The sequence below is a fragment of the Pongo pygmaeus genome, chromosome 1 (genome assembly GCF_028885625.2).
Source record: "Pongo pygmaeus isolate AG05252 chromosome 1, NHGRI_mPonPyg2-v2.0_pri, whole genome shotgun sequence".
NCBI lineage: Eukaryota > Metazoa > Chordata > Mammalia > Primates > Hominidae > Pongo > Pongo pygmaeus.
Genome location: NC_072373.2, coordinates 227467404 through 227489081, shown reverse-complemented (window position 1 = coordinate 227489081; position 21678 = coordinate 227467404). Strand labels below are relative to the sequence as shown.

General features: G+C 53.1%; 1 protein-coding gene across 8 annotated transcripts; it reads left to right on the top strand.

The window, feature by feature from the left end:
* The first annotated feature begins 1312 nt into the window (after positions 1–1312).
* CCDC27 (coiled-coil domain containing 27) lies at positions 1313–21323 on the top strand. 8 transcript variants are annotated; one of them, XM_054442957.2, is made up of 13 exons: positions 1313–1554; positions 2721–2894; positions 4194–4320; positions 5535–5645; positions 6810–6967; positions 11020–11169; positions 12297–12389; positions 12785–13142; positions 13374–13504; positions 16205–16282; positions 16894–17106; positions 19452–19556; positions 21079–21323. In XM_054442957.2, the coding sequence occupies exons 2-13, from the start codon at positions 2751–2753 to the stop codon at positions 21199–21201; spliced, it is 1791 nt and encodes a 596-aa protein (XP_054298932.1). In that variant the 5' UTR covers positions 1313–1554; positions 2721–2750; the 3' UTR covers positions 21202–21323. The 8 variants fall into 8 exon arrangements, with proteins under 8 accessions (XP_054298932.1, XP_054298951.1, XP_054298888.1 ...); XM_054442913.1 differs by lacking the exon at positions 1313–1554 and having other exon boundaries at positions 2239–2894; XM_054442976.2 differs by lacking the exons at positions 19452–19556; positions 21079–21323 and adding an exon at positions 17787–19156 and having other exon boundaries at positions 1313–2894.
* Positions 21324–21678: the final 355 nt, after the last annotated feature.

Genomic DNA, 21678 nt, shown 5'->3' with positions numbered 1-21678 from the left:
TGAGACGGAGTCTCGCTCTGTCGCCCAGGCTGGAGTGCAGTGGCGCAATCTGGACTCACTGCAAGCTCCGCCTCTCGGGTTCATGCCATTCTCCTGCCTCAGCCTCCCGAGTAGCTGGGACTACAGGTGCCCGCCACCATGCCCAACTAATTTTTGTATTTTTAGTAGAGATGGGGTTTCCCTTTATTAGCCAGGATGGTCTCAATCTCCTGACCTTGTGATCCGCCCACCTTGGCCTCCCAAAGTGCTGGGATTATAGGCATAAGCCACCACACCCGGCCAAAATACAGTATTAGATTCTTAAGAGACTACCATTGTATTGGTCTGTCATTTGGTCTATCATTGACCAAAATTTCATTATTTGGTATATGACTGTAAGTCAAAAATTCAAATATATACTAGGCTTGTTTTGTACTTTTTAGATGCAAAAAACTGAAGAGATTTTTGGATGATAAATATTTTTTATAAAGTCATATTAGAAAGGATGGGGTCGTGAATTTCTGTGGGGAAAAGAAAGAGAGATCAGATTGTAACTGTGTCTATGTAGAAAAGGAAGACATAAGAAACTCCATTTTGATCTGTACTAAGAAAAATTGTTCTGCTTTGAGATGCTGTTAATCTGTAACTTTAGCCCCAACCCTGTGCTCACAGAAACATATGCTGTATTGAATCAAGGTTTAATGGATTTAGGGCTGTGCAGGATGTGCCTTGTTAACAATTTGTTTGCAGGCAATATGCCTGGTAAAAGTCATCGCCATTCTCCATTCTCTATTAACCAGGGACACAATACACTGAAGAAAGCTGCAGGGACCTCTGCCCAAGAAAGCCTGTCCAAGGTTTTCCCCCACAGACAGCCTGAGATATGGCCTCAAGGGAAAGGAAAGACCTTACATCCCCCAGCCCGATACCCATGAAGGGTCTGTGCTGAGGAGTAGTTAAAGAGGGAGGCCTCTTCGCAGTAGTTAAGAGGAAGATTTCTATCTCCTGCTCATCCCTGGGAATGGAATGTCTCGGTGTAAAGCCGACCATTCGTTCTATTCTGAGATAGGAGAAAACCGACCTGTGGCTGGAGGCGAGATATGCTGGCAGCAATCACGCCCGGCTCTGTTACTCTTTGCTACACTGAGATGTTTGTGTAAAGGGAAACATAAATCTAGCCTACGTGCACATCCAGGCACAGTACCTTTCCTTGAACTTATTCATGATACAGATTCCTTTGCTCACGTTTCCCTTCTGACCTTCTCCCCACCATCACCCTGTTGCCCTGCCACACTCCCCTCACCAAGATAGTAAAAACAGTGATCCATAAATACTGAGGGAACTCAGAGATCAGCGCCAGTGCAGGTCCTTGCATGCTGAGTGTGCCGGTCCCCTGGGCTCACTGTTCTTTCTCTATACTTTGTCTCTGTGTCTTATTTCTTTTCTCAGTCTCTCATCTCCACCTGAAGAGAAATACCCACAGGTGTGGATGGGGCAGGCCCCCTTCAAATTTCCTTCAGTCAGCAAGCAGAGAAGCCTTTCTTCCCACTCAGACCTCAATCGAGGCTTCTGAAGGTAGGGGTTTTGTCTTTCTCTCCTTAAAAGATGTCTTGAGGTAAGCATTTGAAGCCTGGAAAATCATTCCCAGGGAGTCAGGCTTCTCTGTCTCTCTTCTAGGTATTTCTTGGCCAAATGGTTCTAATCCCAGAGCCCACCCCCTAAACCATTTTTTTTGAGACGGAGTCTCGCTCTGTCACCCAGGCTGGAGTGCTCTGGCGCGATCTCTGCTCACTGCAAGCTCCGTCTCCCGGGTTCACGCCATTCTCCTGCCTCAGCCTCCCAAGTAGCTGGGACTACAGGCGCCCGCCACCACGCCTGGCTCATTTTTTGTACTTTTAGTAGAGACGGGATTTCACCGTGTTAGCCAGGATGGTCTCGATCTCTTGACCTTGTGATCTGCCCACCTCGGCCTCCCAAAGTGCTGGGATCACAGGCATGAGCCACCGCACCCAGCCTAACCTTTTCTAATATAATTACTGTCTTCTAGCCAGCACATGGAGACAGATTTGAGCTGGACTCCTGTGTCCTTGGGAGCTGACTTTTCTTTTTTTCTTTTCTTTCTTTTTTTTTTTTTTTTTTTTTTTTTTTGGAGATAGGGTCTCACTCTGTAGTCCAGGCTGGAGTGCAGTGACGTGAACACAGCTCACTGCAACCTCGATCTCCCCAGGCTCAGGTGATCCTCTCACCTCAGCCTCCTGAGGAGCTGGGACTACAGGTGCATGCCACCATGCCTGGCTAATTAAAAAAATGTTTAACTCCTGGGCTCAAGCATTCCTCCCACCTGGGCATCCCAAAGTGCTGGGATTACAGGTGTGAGCCACCACACCCAGCCCAGAAGGCAACCTTCAATATTGAGCTTTGCTTTTCTCAAAAACCTGGTGTCACAGCACTGGCCTCCAGCACATCCAGCCGCGGGCCCCTTTTGCTTAATAACGGTTTCTATGGAGACATCTGTGATGCCACCACTGCTCCCAGGAGCCCACAGGACCTGGAGCTCTGGAAGCTGATCTCCTCCCACTGCACCCGCCAGCAGGTTCATGTTCGAGGCCATCTTTTTCTCCATACCCCAAGCCAGGCTGAAGAGAGATCCACGGGAAAAGCCAGGCCTGTCCTCATTCAGGTCCACATTCAGGCGACAAAGCTCACTTGGTCTTTGTGTCCCACGCCTCATGTTACCTAAGGAGGCCAGCCCGTCTGAGAGACACAGTTCGATGTCCAGCTCGATGGCCAGGGCCCTGGTGCTCCTCCAGAGCATGGCCAGCCGGGACGTCCGGTGCCCAGAATGGAAACCGCACCAAAAGCCACGTGCGCTCAGCAAGTCGGTCCAGACCATCAGCCGCTACTACAGGAAGACGGTATGGGGTCCCGGGAGGAGGGCTGCCACAAGCCTTGAGGTGACCTGTTTCTCCTCCTCCCCAAGGGCCCATAGAGCTGTCAGCCCACAAAGCATTCCACAGGCCTTCTGGTGATGGGTTACCAAAGAGGGATTCCAGGAAGGCGACGAATTGAGCGCTAGTGGTGGAAAGAGCCCTGCGGTCCTCTCCCTTTCTGAGGGCCTGGTGCCTTAGTCCCCACATGCCACCAGCTTCTTCTGGGTTAGCTGCTTTGGGCCGGTCCTCCCCTCTCGCAGACCTTGGGTCCCGGTGTCTCTGGTTGGCCAAGGGGAGAAGATGCCCCAAGACTCCCGAGGTGCATCCTGAAAAGGAGAGTGAAGGGGAGAAAATGTGGAAGGGGACCTCAGCTGGACAGGTACACTGTGCCACTGTGTACTGGGGGAGCCCGAGATGGTCACCCTGGCTCCTGGCAGCTTCCTGGGTGAATGCATTGCCTGGACCTAGTGGACTATGGTTTCTTTTTTTCTTTTTTTTTTTTTTGAGACGGAGTTTTACTCTTGTCACCCAGGCTGGAGTGCAATGGCGAGATCTTGGCTCACCGCAACCTCCACCTCCCAGGTTCAAGTGATTCTCCAGCCTCAGCCTCCCGAGTAGCTGGGATTATAATGCGCCACCATGCCCGGCTAATTTTGTTTGTTTGTTTGTTTGTATTTTTGTATTTTTAATAGAGATGGGGTTTCTCCATGTTGGTCAGGCTGGTCTCAAACTCCCAACCTCACGTGATCCGCCTGCTTTGGCCTCCCAAAGTGCTGGGATTACAGGCATGAGCCACCATGCCCAGCTGGACTATGGTTTCCAAAGTGGGTCTGCGTGGCTCTTACTGAGCATCCAGTATGCTGGAGAGGGGACAGAGGGGACACACTGCTGCAGCCTGCACACACGCAGGCCCTTTCAACCCCAATGGGAGAGTGGCTTAGTGCCTGTGACCAGCAGCATGTGTGGGTAGGGGGGGCTGTCCGTGAATCTCAGCCGGCAGTCAGGCAGAAGCAGGGCCCCCATCTCTCTAGGCTTCAGGATCCGTAAGAGGCTCTCGGTAGGCAAACAGTGCTCCAGAACCAGGGGGTTGTTGTGAGCAGGTCTCTGGGGAGGGCTGAGGGGCCACACGGTGTCCTGGGTGTGGGGTCTGCATCTACATACTACTCATAGGCACCTGCCATTGGGGCGATTTGTGATGGTTTAGGGAAACAAGGTCTGCCCTTGGATGGGCTGGCCTACAGTCAGGGGCCTTCCGCGCCTGCCTTATTTTCCCCGCTCTGCCAGAGTGAACCCAGGGATGCTGTCAGCCTCACCGGCTTCGTGTCCGAAATGGAGGAACTTCGAAGGGTCTTCCCCACGTGTCCTGACTGCCCCCAGTTCAGCACCAGGGCCACATCCATGTCCCACTGTGGTAAGAGCCCCCCACCAGGACCGTCTGTGAAACTGCCTGTCAGAGTCGAGGGGCCGGGGGAGGCCTTCCTGCACCCTTCAGCCTGTGAGCAGCCGCCAGAGTTGGCCTCCGCAGTGGCCCCAGCTGCTGCTTTTGAAATCTGCCCTGTGCGCAGGGAGCCAGGGCAGCAATGAGGCTGGGGGTGGAGGGAGGCCCGCTTCTCCTGGCCACTGTGATTATGATTTGTCTCCCCAGCCTTTTTGCTTTTCTATTGTTTCACCCACTAAAAATTCAGTAGGGTCAGGGGCTAGGGGAGTGGAAATGGTTGAAGATTCTGGAAGCTTCAGGAAATAACCTCATAAAGCCAGATAGCTCATTAGGGACAGTGCCCCTGGAAAGCCCTAGCAGCCATCTGGTCCAAACCCTTCACTGCTCTGATGAGAACAGGAGGCTCGGAGCAGGCAGCTGCTGAGCTCCATGGGCACCTGGGGGACGCTGCCCAGAGCCAAGGCTTCATCCCAGCATCTGCTCCTGGACCTGGACTCATTCCATGTCCCCACACAAGACACCATTCTTAGGGATGGAGAGCTTGAGCTAAATTCCTGTGACCAGTAGCAAGCGCAGGGTGGGGGGTGGGGGAGGGGGTCCCGTGCTGTCCACGAATCTCAGCCGGCATCAGGTAGAAGCAGGGCCCCCACCTTTCTAGGCTTCAGGCTCCCACTGCCTCAGCAAGAGGGTCTCCGCAGCGGCCAGGGCTCCAGGACCAGGCATTGTTGTGGGCAGGTCTCTGGGGAGGCTGAGGGGCCACACGGTATCCTGGGCGTGGGGTCTGCGTCTACATACTGCTCATAGGCACCTGCCATTGGGGCGATTTGTGATGGTTTAGGGGAAACAGGGTCTGCCTTGGATGGGCTGGTCTGGAGGCAGGGGAGCTTCTGTTTGACTTTTAGGAGGCATGTTTTTACCGAAGGAAAGTAGGGTCTGCCCCTCTGGGGGAAAGGAGACATCAGCTAGAGAAATTCAGCCACACCCGAGTCTGTTGAGGTGGAGACACCACGGCAGGCAGGAGGATGAAGCCCACCCTTTGGTTCAGCCCTTGCTCAGTCCCATGCATCCATTTAAAAAAGCCACCTGTGCCCCTACCTGGTGCTTAAGGATAAATAAGAGTCTGCCCTGGAGATCTTGGGGAGATGAGATCACAGCAGTCACCAGATCGCATCTTTAACACACTGCAGGTTCACCCACTGAGGCCGATTTGTCCGGAGAGATTGACAACAGCTCAGAGACCTGGAGAGGCACCCAGGACCTGTTCTTGGCCAGGCAGGGCTCAGACACGAACGTGGACGGTGAGGGAGCCCCTAGGGCCTCTGCTTGCACCTGCTGGGCCCCTGAGCTCGAGGCCTGCTTCTTGCAGGGTCGCTGCTCATGCCCTGTGGAATTCCCTCCCAGGACTGCCTGCCTCCTGAGGACTCACACAGAAAGGCCCCCGGGCTCCATTATGCAGAACTAGCCCTGCCTTTCCTGACAGCTTAGGCTGCAGTCCCCCCAGGACAGTGGCCCCTTGTCTTTGGTAAAAATCGTAGTTGAAAGTTTTGTCCCCTTGGCCTTTACCCAGAGGCTGATGGGTGCATCCCTCCCTCACTGTGGGTAGAGGCCCCCCAGGACACTGCTCCCACAGACAGGTGTGCCTGTTTCCATTTACCAAGAGAAAGTTCACAGCAACGTGTCTCCTTTCTTGCCTTAACTGGAGGAAACCTAGAGTCTGTAGTGACCAGCTCCCCTCGAACTCAGGAAGGTGGAGAATCTCCTCCCTCCCCTCAGTTTAAAGATGGAGAAACTGGGCCGGGCGCAGTGGCTCACGCCTGTAATCACAGCAGTTTGGGAGGCCGAGGCGGGTGGATCACGAGGTCAGGAGTTCAAGATCAGCTTGGCCAAGATGGTGAAACCCCATCTCTACCAAAAACACAAAAAAATTAGTCGGACATGTGGTGGGCACCTGTAATCCCAGCTACTCGGGAGGCTGAGGCAGAATTCCTTGAATTTGGTAGGCAGAGGTTACAGTGAGCTGAAATCATGCCACTGCACTCCAGCTTGGGAGATAGAGCAAGACTACATCTCAAAAAGAAAAAAAAAAGAGAGAGATGGGAAAACTGAGGCTCCAGGAGGGGACAAGCAACCAGGTGTACACAGACAGCATCAGGATGACCCCCTCATCCCGACTCCCAGCTCTGGCTCCTTTGTCCTGGGTGTCTTGGCCAGAGCTTCCACACCTTCCTTCACTCCCTCAGCACGTGCTGTGCTGGGTGTGGGCGCCCCATCGTGTTCACAGCAGCACCACACTGTGTCCTCAAAATGAGGGTAACAAAAGTTAGGAGACAGATCGGAGTCCGTCTGGGCAGATAGGGGTTTCCGAGGGAAGTCTCAGAAGGGTGGATGTCGTCATCGAAGACGCCAGAGGAGCTCGGCAGGGAAGGGTCTCGTTTCTCACTTGGCTTCTGCTGTCGCCACAGGGTACCTCCTTCCCTTCAGTAAGAGCATCTGCGAGTTCGATTACTTGCGGAAGAGGAGCAAATCCCAGACTTTGAGTCCAGTCACCAGCAGCTCAGTCGCATCTCAGAGCTGCCCGAGAAAGAGGACGCCCTGGTACCTCTCAGTCATCCACGAGAAGGTACTGGCAGAGGGGATGCAAATCCCGGCCCCCGACTCCCTCGCTCTGCGTCCGGCTGGTTGGACAGCCCTGCTCCCCGACAGGCTCTGGTTCTAGTATCTGGTTAGCTGCATCAAGCAGGTCCCCATGGCCTAAAATGACCTCCAGACCCCCTGGTTTGACAAAGCTCCTCACCCCTGTCCATCCTCACCCCAGTGGGTGGCAGTTACGCCGGCATGGAACTCAGACTCACCGGCATGCATGACTTCCAACCATCCACACATCTTTGCACCCACAGACTCTGCTTCAGAGAATGTATTCTAAATAATAAAAATCATAACAGGAATAACCAGCTTGATTTATGTACAAGTTGATTCATTGTAGTGTTATTCTTTTTTTAATCTATATTTATAAGAAAGACTAACCTATATTTTCACTGTCTTATAATTCCCTCATCAAATTTTAGTATCAAAGTTATTCTGGCCTCATTAAAATGAAAGAAAAGGCTGGAAAACAGTTCCTTTTTTCTTTTTATTTCTTTTCTTTTTTTATTTTAATAGTAGTAGTAGTTTTTGAGACAGGGTCTCACTCTGTCACCCAGGCTGGAGTGTGGTGGTGTGATCCCGGCTCACTGCAGCCTTGAGCTCCCTGAGCTCAAGCAGTCCTCCCACTTCAGCCTCCCAAGTAGCTGGGACTACAGGTGTGCGCCACCACACCTGGCTACTTTTTGTATTTTTGTAGAAATGGGGTTTCCCCATGTTGCCCAGGCAGGTCTCGAACTCCTGGGCTCAAGTGATCCACTCGCTTTGGCCTCCCGAAGTGCTGTGATTAGGGGTGTGAGCCACTGCACCCAGCACCTTTTTTCTTTTTCTATTCTCTGGAAGAGTTTGTATAAGATTGATGTCATTTCTCCCTTGAATTCTGGAGAATTCGCCATTGAAGGCGTCTGTGTCTGGGGATTTCTCACAGGAACACTCTTATTTTATTTATTTATTTTTGAGACAGAGTTTTGCTCTGTTGCCAGGCTGGAGTGCAGTGGCACCATTCAGCTCGCTGCCACCTCTGCCTCCCGGGTTCAAGCAATTCTCCTGCCTCAGCCTCCCAAGTAGCTGGGATTACAGGCACGTACCACCACACCCAGCTAATTTTCGTATTTTTAGTAGAGACGGGGTTTCACCATGTCAGACAGGATGGCCTCGATCTCTTGACCTTGTGATTTACCCGCCTCAGCCTCCCAAAGTGCTGGGATTACAGGCGTGAGCCACTGCGCTCAGCCTTTATTTTTTAGAGAAAGGGTCTCATTCTGTTGCCCAGGCTGGAGTGCAATGGCACGATCAGAGCTCACTGCAGCCTCCATCTAAAGGGGCACTTTTATTTTTTAATTTGTTTATTTAATTTATTATGAGACAAGGTCTCACTTTGCCAACCAGGTTGGAGTGCAGTGGAGTGATCCCAGCTCACTGCAGCCTTGACCTCCCAGGGTTCAAGCAATCTTCCTACCTCAGCCTCTCCAATAGCTGGGACCACAGGCACACGCCATCATGCCCATTTTTTTTTTCATTTTTTTGTAGAGACGAGGTCTCTCCACGTTGCTCAGGTTTGCCTCGAACTCCTGAACTCAAGTGATCCTCTTGCCTCAGCCTCCCAAAGTGCAGGGATAGCAGGTGTGAGTCACTATACTGGGCCCCTACAGGAGCAGTTTTAAAAATCACAAATTAGGCCAGGCACAGTGGCTCACCTTTGTAATCCCAGCACTTTGGGAGGCTGAGGTGGGTGGATCATGAGGTCAGGAGTTCAAGACCAGCCTGGCCAGCACAGTGAAACCCCATCTCTACTAAAAATACCAAAAAAAAAAAAAAAAAAAAAGCTGGGTGTGGTGGCAGGTGCCAGTAATCCCAGCTACTTGGGAGGCTGAGGCAGGAGAATCACTTGAATCCAGGAGGTGGAGGTTTCAGTGAACTGAGATCGAGCCACTGCACGCCAGCCCAGGCGACAGTGCAAGACTCTGTCTCAAAAAAAAAAAAAAAAAATCACAAATTCAATTCTTTTAAAATATATCCAGATTTTCTTTTTCCTCTAGTTTCAGTTTTGGTGTTCTGTGTTTTTCTAGGAATGCATCTATTTCACATAAGATTTGTTATGTATCAGCCTAAGGCTGTACATAGTACAAGGATAATGACTATCCTTGATGCAGTGTAGGCAGGGTGGGGACGGCCTCTGTCTCATTCCCGACGTGGCTGCCTTGTGCCTCCTTTCTTTTTCCCCATTGATCTCACTGGAGTTTTATCAATTTTAATAACCTTCTCTTAGAATCGGCTTTAGATTTTGTTGATTATTCTCTAGTGTCTGTTTTCTTCTTTCTCTGCATTCTTTTGAGACTGGTAAAGTTTTGATGAAAATTATGGAAACGAGTCACAAAATGTTGGCGAGTTGGTGCAGGGCACAGAGGTGTGGGGGGGTCATACGATTGAATGGAGACACAAGGGGGCTTGCCAGTCCCAGCTCCTGGGGGTCCATGATATTCATTTTGTTTACTCTTGTAACTCTACCTGTACATTATTATAGATTTCACTGCTTTAAGAGTGTTCCTACCCTTTAACCAAGTAATTTCATTTCTGAGAAATAGCCTGAGCATATCATTAGCCAAGAGTCAGGCAGATATGCTGTTGTTATTCATGCAGGCAGCAGGGAGGGGATTTACCAGGCCATGTGTACGAACCATCCAAGGGAAGGGCTGCAGGCTTGGCTGCCTCCAGGAGCTCCAAGGGGCTCATCAGGCTTTTCTTTATCTCCTCTCTGCCTTCGTCTGGGCTGTCATAGATAAACTCTTCTCATTTGGTGGCAAGAGAGCCACCTGCAGCAACAAGTTTGCGGCTGGCATTGTGTACACTCGGCAGCTCCAACAGGAAATCGGATCTCCCTTCCAGCAGTCCTTGCACTATTTTGAGACATCCGAGTGTCTCGGGACCATGGCCGGGGTGATGAAATGTGATTTCTGCACTTTTTTTTCCCTTTAACTTTGTATTTCAGGCATAAAGTGGTAAGAATCCATACTACAAAGATTCCCATGTACCTTTCCATTCCCCAAATGTTAAATGTGGCCACGTTTGCTTTATCCTTCTCTCCTCTCTCTCTTCCTTGCTCCTCTCTCCCTCTCTCCCTATATCAAAAATTTTCGCATCTAACTTTATTCCTTTTCTTCTACTTTCTGTAGGATTAATTTTAGTTCTTTTTCTGAATTCTTGAGATAGATACTTGGGTCATGATTTTCCATTTCCCTCCTGGTATATGCATTTTAAGGCTATAAATTTGCCATTAATCACAACTTTAACTGCTTCCTACGAGCTTTGATGTGTCCAGATGTTCATTATCAGTTCAAAATGTTTCTAGCTTTGTGATTTCTTTTTTGGCCCATTGGCTACACAGAAGCCTATCACTTACTTTCCAAACATTTAGGGGACTTTCTAGTTATCTTTCCTTCCAGAATATTCTGTTGGGATCATTTTCCTTCCACCTGAAGAACTCCCTTTAGTATTTCTCTAAGTTCAGATCTGCTGGTCACAGATTCTTACAATTTCTGTTTGCCTGAAAACATCTTTATTTCTGTCTTTAATTCTGAAGAATTGAGGGAGTTGAGATTCTGAGAACAAAAGTTTGAGGAGCTCCCCGACAGGCCCCTAGGGAAGCTTGGAGTGTGTTGCCGGTTAAGTGTGGGGGCCGCAAAGAAGACTGGCATCCTGTGGTATAGTGGGGTGCAGGGACACACCATTGGCCAGGTCCGAAAGGGAAGCTGCCTTGCAACTCCTCCGACGAGGATTTAGGATCTGCTCTTAGGATGGGTGCAGAGGCACTGGAGGTGCCAGGCATGGCTGCAGTAAAGAGCTGGCACATCTTGGTCTCCAGATGTGTAGTGCTAGCCCTTTACCGCAGTACACATCTTGAAATCCCTGGGACCCTGGGGTTTTGGGGTCCCAGGACAGCAGATCTGCTCTTCCTGGGTGGGCTGGAGGCAGGTCAGGGGAAGAGTGTGTGGCTGCATGGCCCACGGGGGCTGCCCTTGGTTTTCTGCCCAGGATCACTGCCTGTCTGAGCTGGAGATACAGGTTCAGAAGAAAGATGAGGAGATCCTGCTGCTCCAGGAGGAGAGGGAGGCCCTGAAGACGCAACTGAAATTCCTCCTGGAAGGCAAAGGCCAAGAGACATCCATGTCGCCAGGCAGGAGGGTGAGCCAGCCCCAGCGGGGCACAGTGCAGAGCTCTAAGACGGTCGTTTTCAAAGCGTCCAAAGCTGCTGGTGACACACAGGCCCCTGGAAAACCCCCAGGCCCCCTGGATCCTATCAGGTCCTCGCTGGAATGAGGACCGGTTCTCAGGGTTCTGATCAACAGGCAGGGGAGAGGTGAACAGAGGCACGACATGACAAATGAGAGCCGTGAGCCGATGTCTAGGCAGCTGCACCTGGCTTCTGACTTGCTTTCTGAATGGGACACAACACTGTCTGGGCTCAGGGTCCTTATCCATAAAATGAGGGCTGAGCTCACCTCTGAAATCCTGGGGCATGGAGGCCACCCTGCAGGCGGGTTCCCCAGGCCTGGCTCTGTGCGTCGTTGGCAGTTGTAGCTTGTACTACCCTGCCCTGGCCGGGAATCGCTTCTCCACACTCTCTGGCTGTGAGGCCCCCTGTGAGGTTGGGCATGGGGTTGGGGTTGGGGTGGGGGTGGGGGTGGGGATGCAGGTAGGGATGCTACCCCACGTCTAGGTGTGGGCAGAGGACTGGATGAGGCAGGTCTGTGTTGTGCCCAGGGGTGGTCACCTGATCTTCCTAAGACCTGATTTCTTTCATACCTGAGGAGACAACCTGAGTTTATGCTGGGGGCCAGAGATGAAGCAGGCAGCAGGGGGAAGGCCTCTGATCACGCCAACTGCCTAAATGCCTCGAGGGAAGGCTGCCTAGATGCACAGGGCAGGGCAGGGAAAGGCGGCCAGCCGGGGGCTTCTACTTTCTGTCCTCCCCAGGCTGCTAGGTGGGTGTCTGAGGGTGGGGCACCCAGGCAATGACATGCACAGTGGGCGTGTCTAAGGCTGGCTGGCCTTGTCCTTTACTGCAAGGCCACTTGCTGGGGGCTGCTCTGGGGGTGCCTAGAGCCCCACTGCCCCCCAGAGCTGCCCATCCGCAGGTTCCTGTGCCCTCCGCTGCCACAGCACCCACATCCCCCAGCCCCTTGGCAGGAGGACGCAGGTCCCCTCCCCAGACATGAGAGGCCGCTGTCCCTTCCAGGACAGGCAGTGGTCTGTCCCTGGGGTGCTGCAGGAGGGGCTGGAAAGCTGAGGGTCCCACGGGCGTCTTGCAGGAGCAGCTCTCAGATGCTTCGCTGAAGCTGGGCAGGCTGAGCCTCCTGAAGGCCTTCTCCAGCGATGAGGAGGAGCTGCAGCACTGGCGGCAGGTGCGGGCCGCCTGGAGAGCGGGCACGCAGTGGGGGACCCGGGCTCAGGAGCCACCTAGGCTGCTTAACTAAGAGGCCCAGGCCCCAAGTGTCCCCGTTGCAGCCCTGACCTGGGGTTCCCCACTCCAGGGGAGCAGGTGAGGTGGGTGGGTCATTAACCCCCTTGAAGGCACAGGTCAGGTGCAGTCTCCTGACAGAGGCAGGACCCGTGACTGAGGCCGCAGTGCCTGGGCCACTGTTGGTGACCTTGCCAGGCAGATGCTCCCCTGCTCCCTGGACCCTGCAGCATCCCAGAAGAAGGTGCCCTCCCTGGTGCCCCCGCCATGAGCATTAGAGCCTCTTGCCCTGGGGGTGCCCCGCAGCCCTGCCCAGCCCCTGCCCTACCCATCTTACAGATGCAGGAGGAGTCTGCGGCACTGGAGAGGGGCAAAGAGCCGGACCTGGGAGGCGGTGAGGAGGACAAGGGCCTGGAAGGGGAGCCTGATGGGGCAGAGGACACAGGTGCCAAGGGAGGTGTGAGCCAGATGGGGGCCATGCATGAGGAGGGAAGCAAGGAGGAGGAAGGGGACAGGGATGAGGACTCAGAGGAAAGGGAGCTGCCAGAGGAAGAGGAGATCCCCAGGAGAAGGTCCTCCTCCCTGGCCGAGTCGTTTGAGGAGGAGCTGCTGGCCCAGCTGGAGGAGTACGAGCAGGTCATCCTGGACTTCCAATTCAACCTGGAGGCCACCAGGACCAGATACTCCCTTGCAACAGGTAGGGCCTCGGCGGGGGGCACTGGGCTTTGGCCACTCAGTGGGTCCCGGCCCAGGAGCTGGGATGCCCAGACACTGCCTGCTCTGGTCAGTGAGCTGGAGCAGGGGCAGGTGTCAGCAGCCTCACCCAGGCTGGCAGAGCCCTCCCAGCTGGCGCGGTGGCCCGGCCCTCTCTTTCTGTCCCTCACTGCCCCTGCTTGCTCTTGCTCACCGCCTCTGCCTCTGCGCCCAGGAGTGATTGCGTCTTTACAACAACAAGTGGATTTCCAAGAATCCCAGCTGCGAAAGATCAATACAGAAAATGAGACGCTGCAGAAGGAGCTCCAAGAGCGGAGGCAGCAGCTACAAGCCATGACCGACAAGGTGGCCGTGCGCTTAGTACCGGCCTCTGCTCCGTGAGCATGGGCCAGGCTTCATTAACCCCCAGCAGCTCGGGGCAGGCGCTGCCCGTCCCATCTACTGATGGAGACTTTGAGCCTGGGGCATCCAGGCAGCTGGCTCAGGGTTGTGCAGCTGATAGCGGCCCCGCTAGGATTCCCCAAGGTGTGTGGGAGGCTGGAGCCCATGTGTCCAGCCACAGCTCTGCCCTGCTCCTGGGCTGGAAGCATGTGTCCCTGTCTCCTGAGCCGCTGTGCTCTTGGCCACTCCTCAAGCATCTCCTGGCCCCTGAGTCCTGGGGGTGAGAATGCTCTATCCGTGCTTAGAGAGACTGCTACTCCACTGAGCCCACTCTTGTTGTTTTTGTTAAGCATTTTGTTTTTATTCTTATCAAAGTTATTCATGCACATCGCTTAAAGAATCAAATAGTTCCACGAGGCCCGTCACGAAAACCAGGAGCCTCTGACCTCCTCCCTCTCATTTGCCCTCTCCTGAGACATCATTTTAAATTCTTCCAGCACATTCTTTATGAATCTATTTCCAAATCTCTAAATAGCATGCTCATAATGGCTGTTCTAGATTTTTCTCCATCTTAACATTACTTAATGCTTCCTTTTTTTTCCTCCCCTGCCACCGCTCTGCAACACACACAAAGGCAGCCTTTCCATCCACCCTCCTCCCCATATCATTCTATCACAATCAATGTTGCACTGACATCATTAGGACAGTCATTTGTCTCACACATACACATAAATAAAATAAGTTTTACAGAACAGTACTAAGATTCATAAACCACAACTTTAAAACTGCTGCATCCCATATCTTTTGCTTTCTTGCCCTCTTCACTTATTTTTGGTGGAGCACATCCTCCAGTAGTTTTATCAAAAAGGATAAATGAGGCTGAGCACGATGGCTCACACCTGTAATCCCAGCACTTTGGGAGGCTGAAGCAGGTGGATCACCTCAGGTCAGGAGTTCAAGACCAGCCTGACCAATGTGGTGAAACCCCAGCTCTACTAAAAATACAAAAATTAACTGGTGTGATGGTGGATGCCTGTAATCCCAGCTACTCAGGAGGTCAAGGCAGGAGAATCGCTTGAACCCCAGAGAAGGAGGTTGCAGTGAGCCAAGATTGCACCATTGCACTCCAGTCTGGGCGACAAGAGCAAAACTCCATCTCAAAAAAAAAAGGATGAACAGGGGTAAAGTTTTGGGGACAGGATATGTTGGCAAATGTCCTTACTCTACACCCTCGTAACATCTGGGTTGGATATAGCATTCCTGTTTGAAAACCATTTTCCTTCAGCATCACAGAGGCATTCCTCTGTTGTCCTCCAGGTTTGCTTATGAGAAGTCCAAAGTCGTTCATGGTTCTTTCTGGATTAGTTGTTCCTCTCTGGAAAGTTGTAAGATCCCATCTTTGTCCCAGGTGATCTGAAACCTCCCAGAGTTGTGCTTTATTGAGGTCGTGTTTTCATCTGTTGTACTGGGCACTCAGCGGCCATCTGGAAACTCATGTCCTTTAGTTCTGGAATTTTCTTTGGTTTTATTGTTTTTTTGTATGGCCTTCTCTCACACTATTGGACCTCCTGTCCCACTCTTGTTTTATCTGTTATCTCCTCCTTTTTGTCTCTTTGTCTTTTACAGATACTTTCTAGAAAATTTCCTTAACTTTTTCAACAGCTCTTCATTTTGTTATAATATTTTACTCTGATGTTCTCTGAATGTTCCATTTTTCTTTTTTTGAAGTGCACTCTTGTTTGGCTTCACAATTGCAGTGTTTTCTCTTCCCTTGATGACAGCGTTCATCATAGCGTTAGTTTTCCAACTTCTTGTACCACTTCTGTTTCCTACAAGTTCCCTTTTAAAGTTTGCTTTTGGTCTCTGTCATTCATCTGAGAGCTTTGCTCCAATGTTCGAGTTGACTGGACTCTGAGCACACAGGTAACCACTCTGTGCTCCCTGGCAGAGCAGTGTGCTTTGCTTTGGCATTTTAATGGAGAGTTTCTTTTCTTTTCTTTTCTCCTTTTTTTTTTTTTCCAAGATGGGTTCTCACTCTGTCACCCAGGCTGGAGTTCAGTGGTGTGATCACAGCTCACTGCAGCCTCAGCCTCTCCAGAGTCAGGTGATCCTCTCGCCTCAGCCTCCTGAGGAGCTGGGACCACAGGTGCACGCCACCACACCCAACCAATGTTTTTATTTTTTGTAGAGATAGGATCTATATTACCCATGCTTCTAATTCCTGACCTCAAGTGATCCACCCACCTCAGCCTTCTAAAGTGCTGGGATTACAGGTGTGAGCCACTGCACGTGGCCTAGTGCTCTTCATTTCTGAAATAACATTCCACCAACCATCCTCATTTTAGCCTCCATGTTTAGAAGAACCCGGACCAACAATGTCTGAGACTTTCAGGAACTCAAGTGTGAATTGGGTTTGTTTTCTGCTTTTCCTACTGCTGGCTATTTGGCTTTCTTGGATCTGGGATGTCAGATACCACTCAGCCACCTTCAAACTCTCCAAAATATTTTTAGTCCTCTTTCTTCTCCTCTTCTCCCTGCCTTCAATAGAAATCCCGCTGCTATTATTTTAGGGAGCTTTGGGGAAGGAAAAAAGTTAGATGCCGGCGTTCAGTCTGTTATCTAAACCTGGGAGTCCCCCAAGCCAACCCTTCTGTCTCCTTCCAGTTCTCCAACCTCCGAGAAGATAAGAAACACCAAGAGATGATGGGGCTCATTGAAAAGGACAACCAGCTCCTCCGACAGGTGACAGCCTGGGTGTCATTAAATGATCAGCCAGGCCACTGTTCTTGCTGTAAGTCCCAACACAGCGAAGGGCAAGACGGGGCTGGAGCATCTTCACAGCCGAGCCAGGGCCCCTTCGGTAGCATGCCACTCGACACATCTCTGCACCCCACATCCACACAGAAAGCTCCTTGCAATTGCTGGGTCCAGACTGGACTGGAGGGACCCAGCAAGCATTGCCTTTTTTTTTTTTTTTTTTGAGACAGAGTCCTGCTCTGTCACCAGGCTGGAGTGCAGTGGTGTGATCTCAGCTCACTGCAACCTCTGCCTCCTGGGTTCAAGTGATTCTCCTGCCTCAGTCTCCCGAGTAGCTGGGACTACCAGCACGTGCCACCACACCCAGCTAATTTTTATATTTTTAGTAGAGACAGGGTTTCACCATGTTGGTCAGGCTGGTCTCAATCTCTTAACCTCATGATCCGCCCACTGCAGCTTCCCAAAGTGCTGGGATTACAGGCGTGAGCCACTGCACCTGGCTGCTGGCCATCTTTTAGGAAAAAGTGGATGGGTACCACACGTACTCAGGTTGGGCGAAATGACCCCACCTCTTTGTTCTCCCCGGCTGTCCCCAGCAAGTGTCGAAACTGGAGAGAAAGCTCACCAACCGGGACCAAGTCATCTCAGAGTTGGACACCAAGGTCAGCCAGCTGCAGGAGCAGGTGGAACTGGACCAGAACCACCTGCAGAGGTGGAAGCAGCTGCAGGAGGATTTGCAGAGCAAGAAGGAGATGATTCAGCAGGCAGAGCAGCACGCCCGCGTGGCCCTGGAGAGCTCCCAGTCCAGGGTACGCCCAGCCCCTCCTCCTGAGGGTCTGTCCCAGCAGCTGGCGGCTGAGCACCCGGGTCCCTGCCCACCGCCCACCGAGGTAGAACTGGGGTCTGAGTACGCTGGGGCTCGGGCTGGTTCTGCCGTGTACACCAGCACCCACACAGAGTTGACGCTCAAAAAATGTGGGTAGAGGACGGAGTGAGAGTACGACAGAGCAGCCTGGAAATGTTTGTCAATGGCAGTGGTGGGCGGAGCCCCGTGGGCAGGGCTGCAGGTCTTGGGTTGCATTGTGAAGGGGTTGGATCACTGGCTGGAAACGTCGAGGGTGCCTGGATAGGGAGGCATGGTGTTTCCCCCCCACCCCCCATCTCTGAGTCATAGCGTGGTTGCTGGGCCAGGCACCATTCTAAGTACCTTCTTGGTATCAAAGTCATGTAGCTCCCTTAACCGGACTGCAAAGTAGTTATCATGATCCTCACTTAATAGACAAACAGGAAAGGATGAACAGTCCCCCTGGACAGCAGACCTGCTTTGCAGTGGTGCTGGGATTTGGCAGTCTCAACTGCAGGGCCCCACTGGGGCGTCATATGAAACATGAGCAAGGCCAGAGTGTGCCCTGCTTGTGAGGGCCCCCTGCCGAAAAGGAAATCATTAAGATCTGACTTTTTTTTTTTTTTTTTTTTTTTTCTGAGACAGGGTCTTTGTCATCCAGTCTGGAGTGCAGTGGGGTGATAACAGCTCACTGCAGCCTCGGCCTCCCAGGCTCAAGCCGTCGTCATCCCACCTCAGCCTCCTGAGTAGCTGGGACCACAGGCATGTGCCACCATACCCAGCTAATTTTAAAAGCTTTTTGTAGAGACGGTCCCACTATGCTGTCCAGGCTGGTCTTGAACTCCTGGGCTCCAGCAATCTGCCTGCCTTGGCCTCCTGAAGTGTTGGGGATACAGGTGGGAGCCACCGTGCCTGGCCCTGACCTTGAATCCCAAATTAAGCAAAGGTCAAGGTCATGTACGGAGGCTTTTGAAGTCATGTTCCCACCAGAAATGCCAACTGCAACTCAACTGCGTCCTCTTTCCTGCTTGAGTCCACCTCCTTCTGGCTGGGTCAGACTGAGGCACCCACCCCTGGTATCCCTTGATAAAACAGTTTGGGATCCAGCCGTAGTCCTGGTGAAAGGCTTAGACCAGAGGCGGTCTAGGTGTGTCCATTTGTGCGCCAGCCTGCACTGACCTGGTCGAGCCTGGAAAGCTGAGCTGAAAAATATTTTGAAGCTAAGTCCGGGTGAGCAGGAACTAGCGCCAAGCCTGATGGTGAGGCCCCACGGGTGTGGGGAAGTGAGGCTGGACACCCCGGGTAGCTGCCAACCTCTACCCTGGGGAGGCACCCCCAGTACAGAGGCCCAGCCCCTTGTGACCTCAGGACCTCCAGCACTGGGCACGGTGATTGTACAAAGTTGGGCGCTCAATAAATACTGGAAAAAGGAAAGGATTCCACTCCTCACACAGGCCAGGGGCCCATGACATTCCTGCTGTTACTTAAACCTGTCCGAGCGGCAGTGTGGACATGCTTCCACTGGGAGGCAAGGCTGAGCCTCTCGGGCCCGGCTCCTGTGGGGCACCTCTGCGTCGTCAGGGTTTCTGGACGAGGAACTCGTGCTGAACATGCCGCATAACTCGAGGGGCTCCTGTCTGAGGCTCCTGGGGTGCAGACTGGAGGGGTTTCCTCTGCAGCTTCCTGGGAGGCACGATTAGCTACCTCTGGGGAGGCGGCTGCGGGTGTACAGGCAGACAAGGATCTTCGTGGCAGCAGAAGACTAGAACGCCTTCCGGGTCTGTGCGCAGCGGCCAGGCTCAACGCTGCTGTCCACGGCACAGACACCTCCTAGGCAGCACGGAAAGGAGGAAGCGCCAGCAGCGCACTGTTAAATGCCTAAAGTGAGAGTGTCCCCAGGGGCCAGGAAGTCCGCTCACTGCAGCTCCCCTGGGCAGTGGAGGATGGTCCAGGGGTTACGTGCGGCTTCTGTACTATTTTGGTTTGTTGGTTTAAAAAAAAAATATATATATATATGTGTGTGTGTGTGTAGGTTTTACTTTCCAATTAGAAAAGCCCACCTGGTGTAGGAGAGTCTTTGGGCTTTGGGGCTGGGCCACACAGGGTCAGGGGTTGGATCCGGCACCTCCCAGCCCTCAGACAATCCACATTGACTTCTCTGGCCCCTGTTTCCAGTTTCTACAGCCGTGAAAAGTGAGGGTGAGCTGTTCCTTCCCGGTCCATAAAACATAAGGTGGTGGGGGGTGCAGCCCACCGGCCAGGCGCCTTCTTGGGCAAAGGCGAATGACGGTGTTGTCCCTTTGCTCATAGCTCGAGAGGTTAAGGAATAAGATCATCCAGGCCACCTTTAGCATCTCCGGGACCAAGTCCTTGGCCAACGAGATCTCTGACAATGACATCCTGGAAGCCCTGCAGGTATACCCCTAAGTTCAGCTACCTCCATCCGGGCCCCATCCCCCCAGGCCAGAGCTGTGGTAGGGGGTTGTGGGGGGCCTAGACTAGATTCAAGGGACTCTGTTCTCATCCTACCTGTGTCACCTACTCACCTGGACCCCAGGACCCTCCTTTCTCTCTGCTCAGGCAGAGGGGACCAAATCATCCTAAGGCAGGTGGGGGCATGGCACGGGAGTCTTAGCTACTCTCAGCAAAAAGGGGGACGGGCATCAGAGACCAGCAGTAACTGCCACAACCCATCCTGAGCGCTGTGGAGAGGGGACAAGCCGCTCAGGTCACGAAGATTCTCCTGCAGCAGGAGCCCAGCCCCGGCTTTGTCCAGCTTGGTCCCCTCCGCTGGTATCACCACCCACTGATCCACGGCCCTGGTGCAGACCCCTCCCACGCTGGCCACAGCCTCCTGGGCTCCTTCCTGACCAGGGGTCCCCAAGCAGGGGCCTCGGAGAAGTGGAGGGGTGTAGGAGAATTCAGGCCTTGGGGTCACTTGGCATGAGAGGGTCACCACCCACCAGCTGGGGGCCACACACTCACTTCTCTGAGCCATAGACGCCTCCCTCTGTGATGGAGAGCGCATGCTCATCTGCAAGGTGTCGTAAGACTCAGAGCTCTGGGAGCTGGGCACCAGCTATGGTTCTGTGTGGGGCCGTGTGCTACGAAGGGGTCACCTCTCACCAGGAGTTGCTTTTGTTCCCAAGACCCACACTTCACCCTCTGGGGCTGCCCTTAAACCCCAGTGTGTGTCCCTGACCGTCCAGCACCCACGTTCCTGGGGCCTGGTTCCCTTCCTCTGCAGAGTGGGGGCGGGGGCCCGGACAGTGCCTTTCCTGCAGAGCTGTAATGTGGAGAGAGGTCTTTGCGGCCTTGGTACTGTTGTCTGGGGGAGGGGAGGAGGAAGGGGAGAGAAAGAGGAAGAGAAGAGGGAAGACAGAGGATGGAGGGAGTTATTCCCATCACACAGTAGCCAGGGAAGAGCACCTTTGCTTGCTTGCCATAGCCTGACATGAACCAGCAACGGCCCCGAGAGGAGAATGGAAGAGAGGTGGGGACAACATTCCCTCTGTACAGGACAGAAGGGACTTGAGGGACAGATGTGACGACCTCAAAGATCTCTAGGAGTCTGGGGCTCCTCACAACTCTAAGAGGGCTGAAGAGGGGATTTAGTGCAGGCTTCTGCGGGCTGGTGCTGTGCACCTGCCCCCGGCTCCGCATTCTGTGACGTCACTTCCGTGGCTGAAGATCAGCCACGTGGGAATGTTCCCACCCCAGAAACTGGCAACGCCACAAAGCCGAGCGTTGTTTGTCTTTTCTCCCCCTGGAGAGCCGGTTGTAAGTATTCACGAGCACAGCCCTGCTGGCAGTGAGCCCCTCTGGAGCAGGAGGAGAGGGTGGCGTCCCGGGCAGCTGGCATGGACTGTGCAGATCGGCCTCAAGGCCAAGGTGAGGAACTGGGAAGGCCACCTCGACGGCTGTGTTTGTTGTGTAGAGAATTATCTCAGAGAGAAGCGACTACTACAATCAGCTGAAGCAGAAAGGCATCAAAGTGCCCCCCCTGCAACAGTCAGAGGCCTTCTTGACCAGCAAATCCAAGAAGGGGACCTCCAAGTAGGCCCAGCCAGGCCCCCAAATACGGACAGCCCAGCAGAGGCCGGGGCCCAGCTCCAGAACCACCCGCCCCCACCATGCGTCCTGCTCTCAGACTCAGAATTAAACCCCGGTGTTGGCACTGTCCCACCTTTTTCTTCTCTGGGATCCACGCGGGGGCCTACTCTCCTCTGCGACCTTGAGCTACAAGGACACTCCCCATTCCAAAGCTCACTCACTGGGAGTCAGCACACCAGCCTGTGCCCCTAGCTCCTAACAGGTCCCCTTGAGGCACCAGGCTGCCAGAGGCCTGAGCCGGGGTGTCCGCCCAGCACTCAGCACAGACTTCACGCCTACTGAGCAGAGGGGGTCTGTGACCTTCTGCTCTGGGGGCTCTCCTGGCTGGGGCACTCTCTTGCTGGAGGACCCCTCTGGAAGATGGTGAGGGTGGGGGCTCTGTTACCATCCCCCCGCTCCTGGAAGGAAGGGAACCGTGTCTGTG

Coding starts and splice junctions, on each gene's coding strand:
- CCDC27 (XM_054442913.1), top strand. CDS start 2,577: ATGTTCGAGGCCATCTTTTTCTCCATACCCCAAGCCAGGCTGAAGAGA. Junction 6,968..11,019: donor TCTCAGTCATCCACGAGAAG/GTACTGGCAGAG, acceptor TTTTCTGCCCAG/GATCACTGCCTGTCTGAGCT. Junction 19,557..21,078: donor ACATCCTGGAAGCCCTGCAG/GTATACCCCTAA, acceptor TTTGTTGTGTAG/AGAATTATCTCAGAGAGAAG.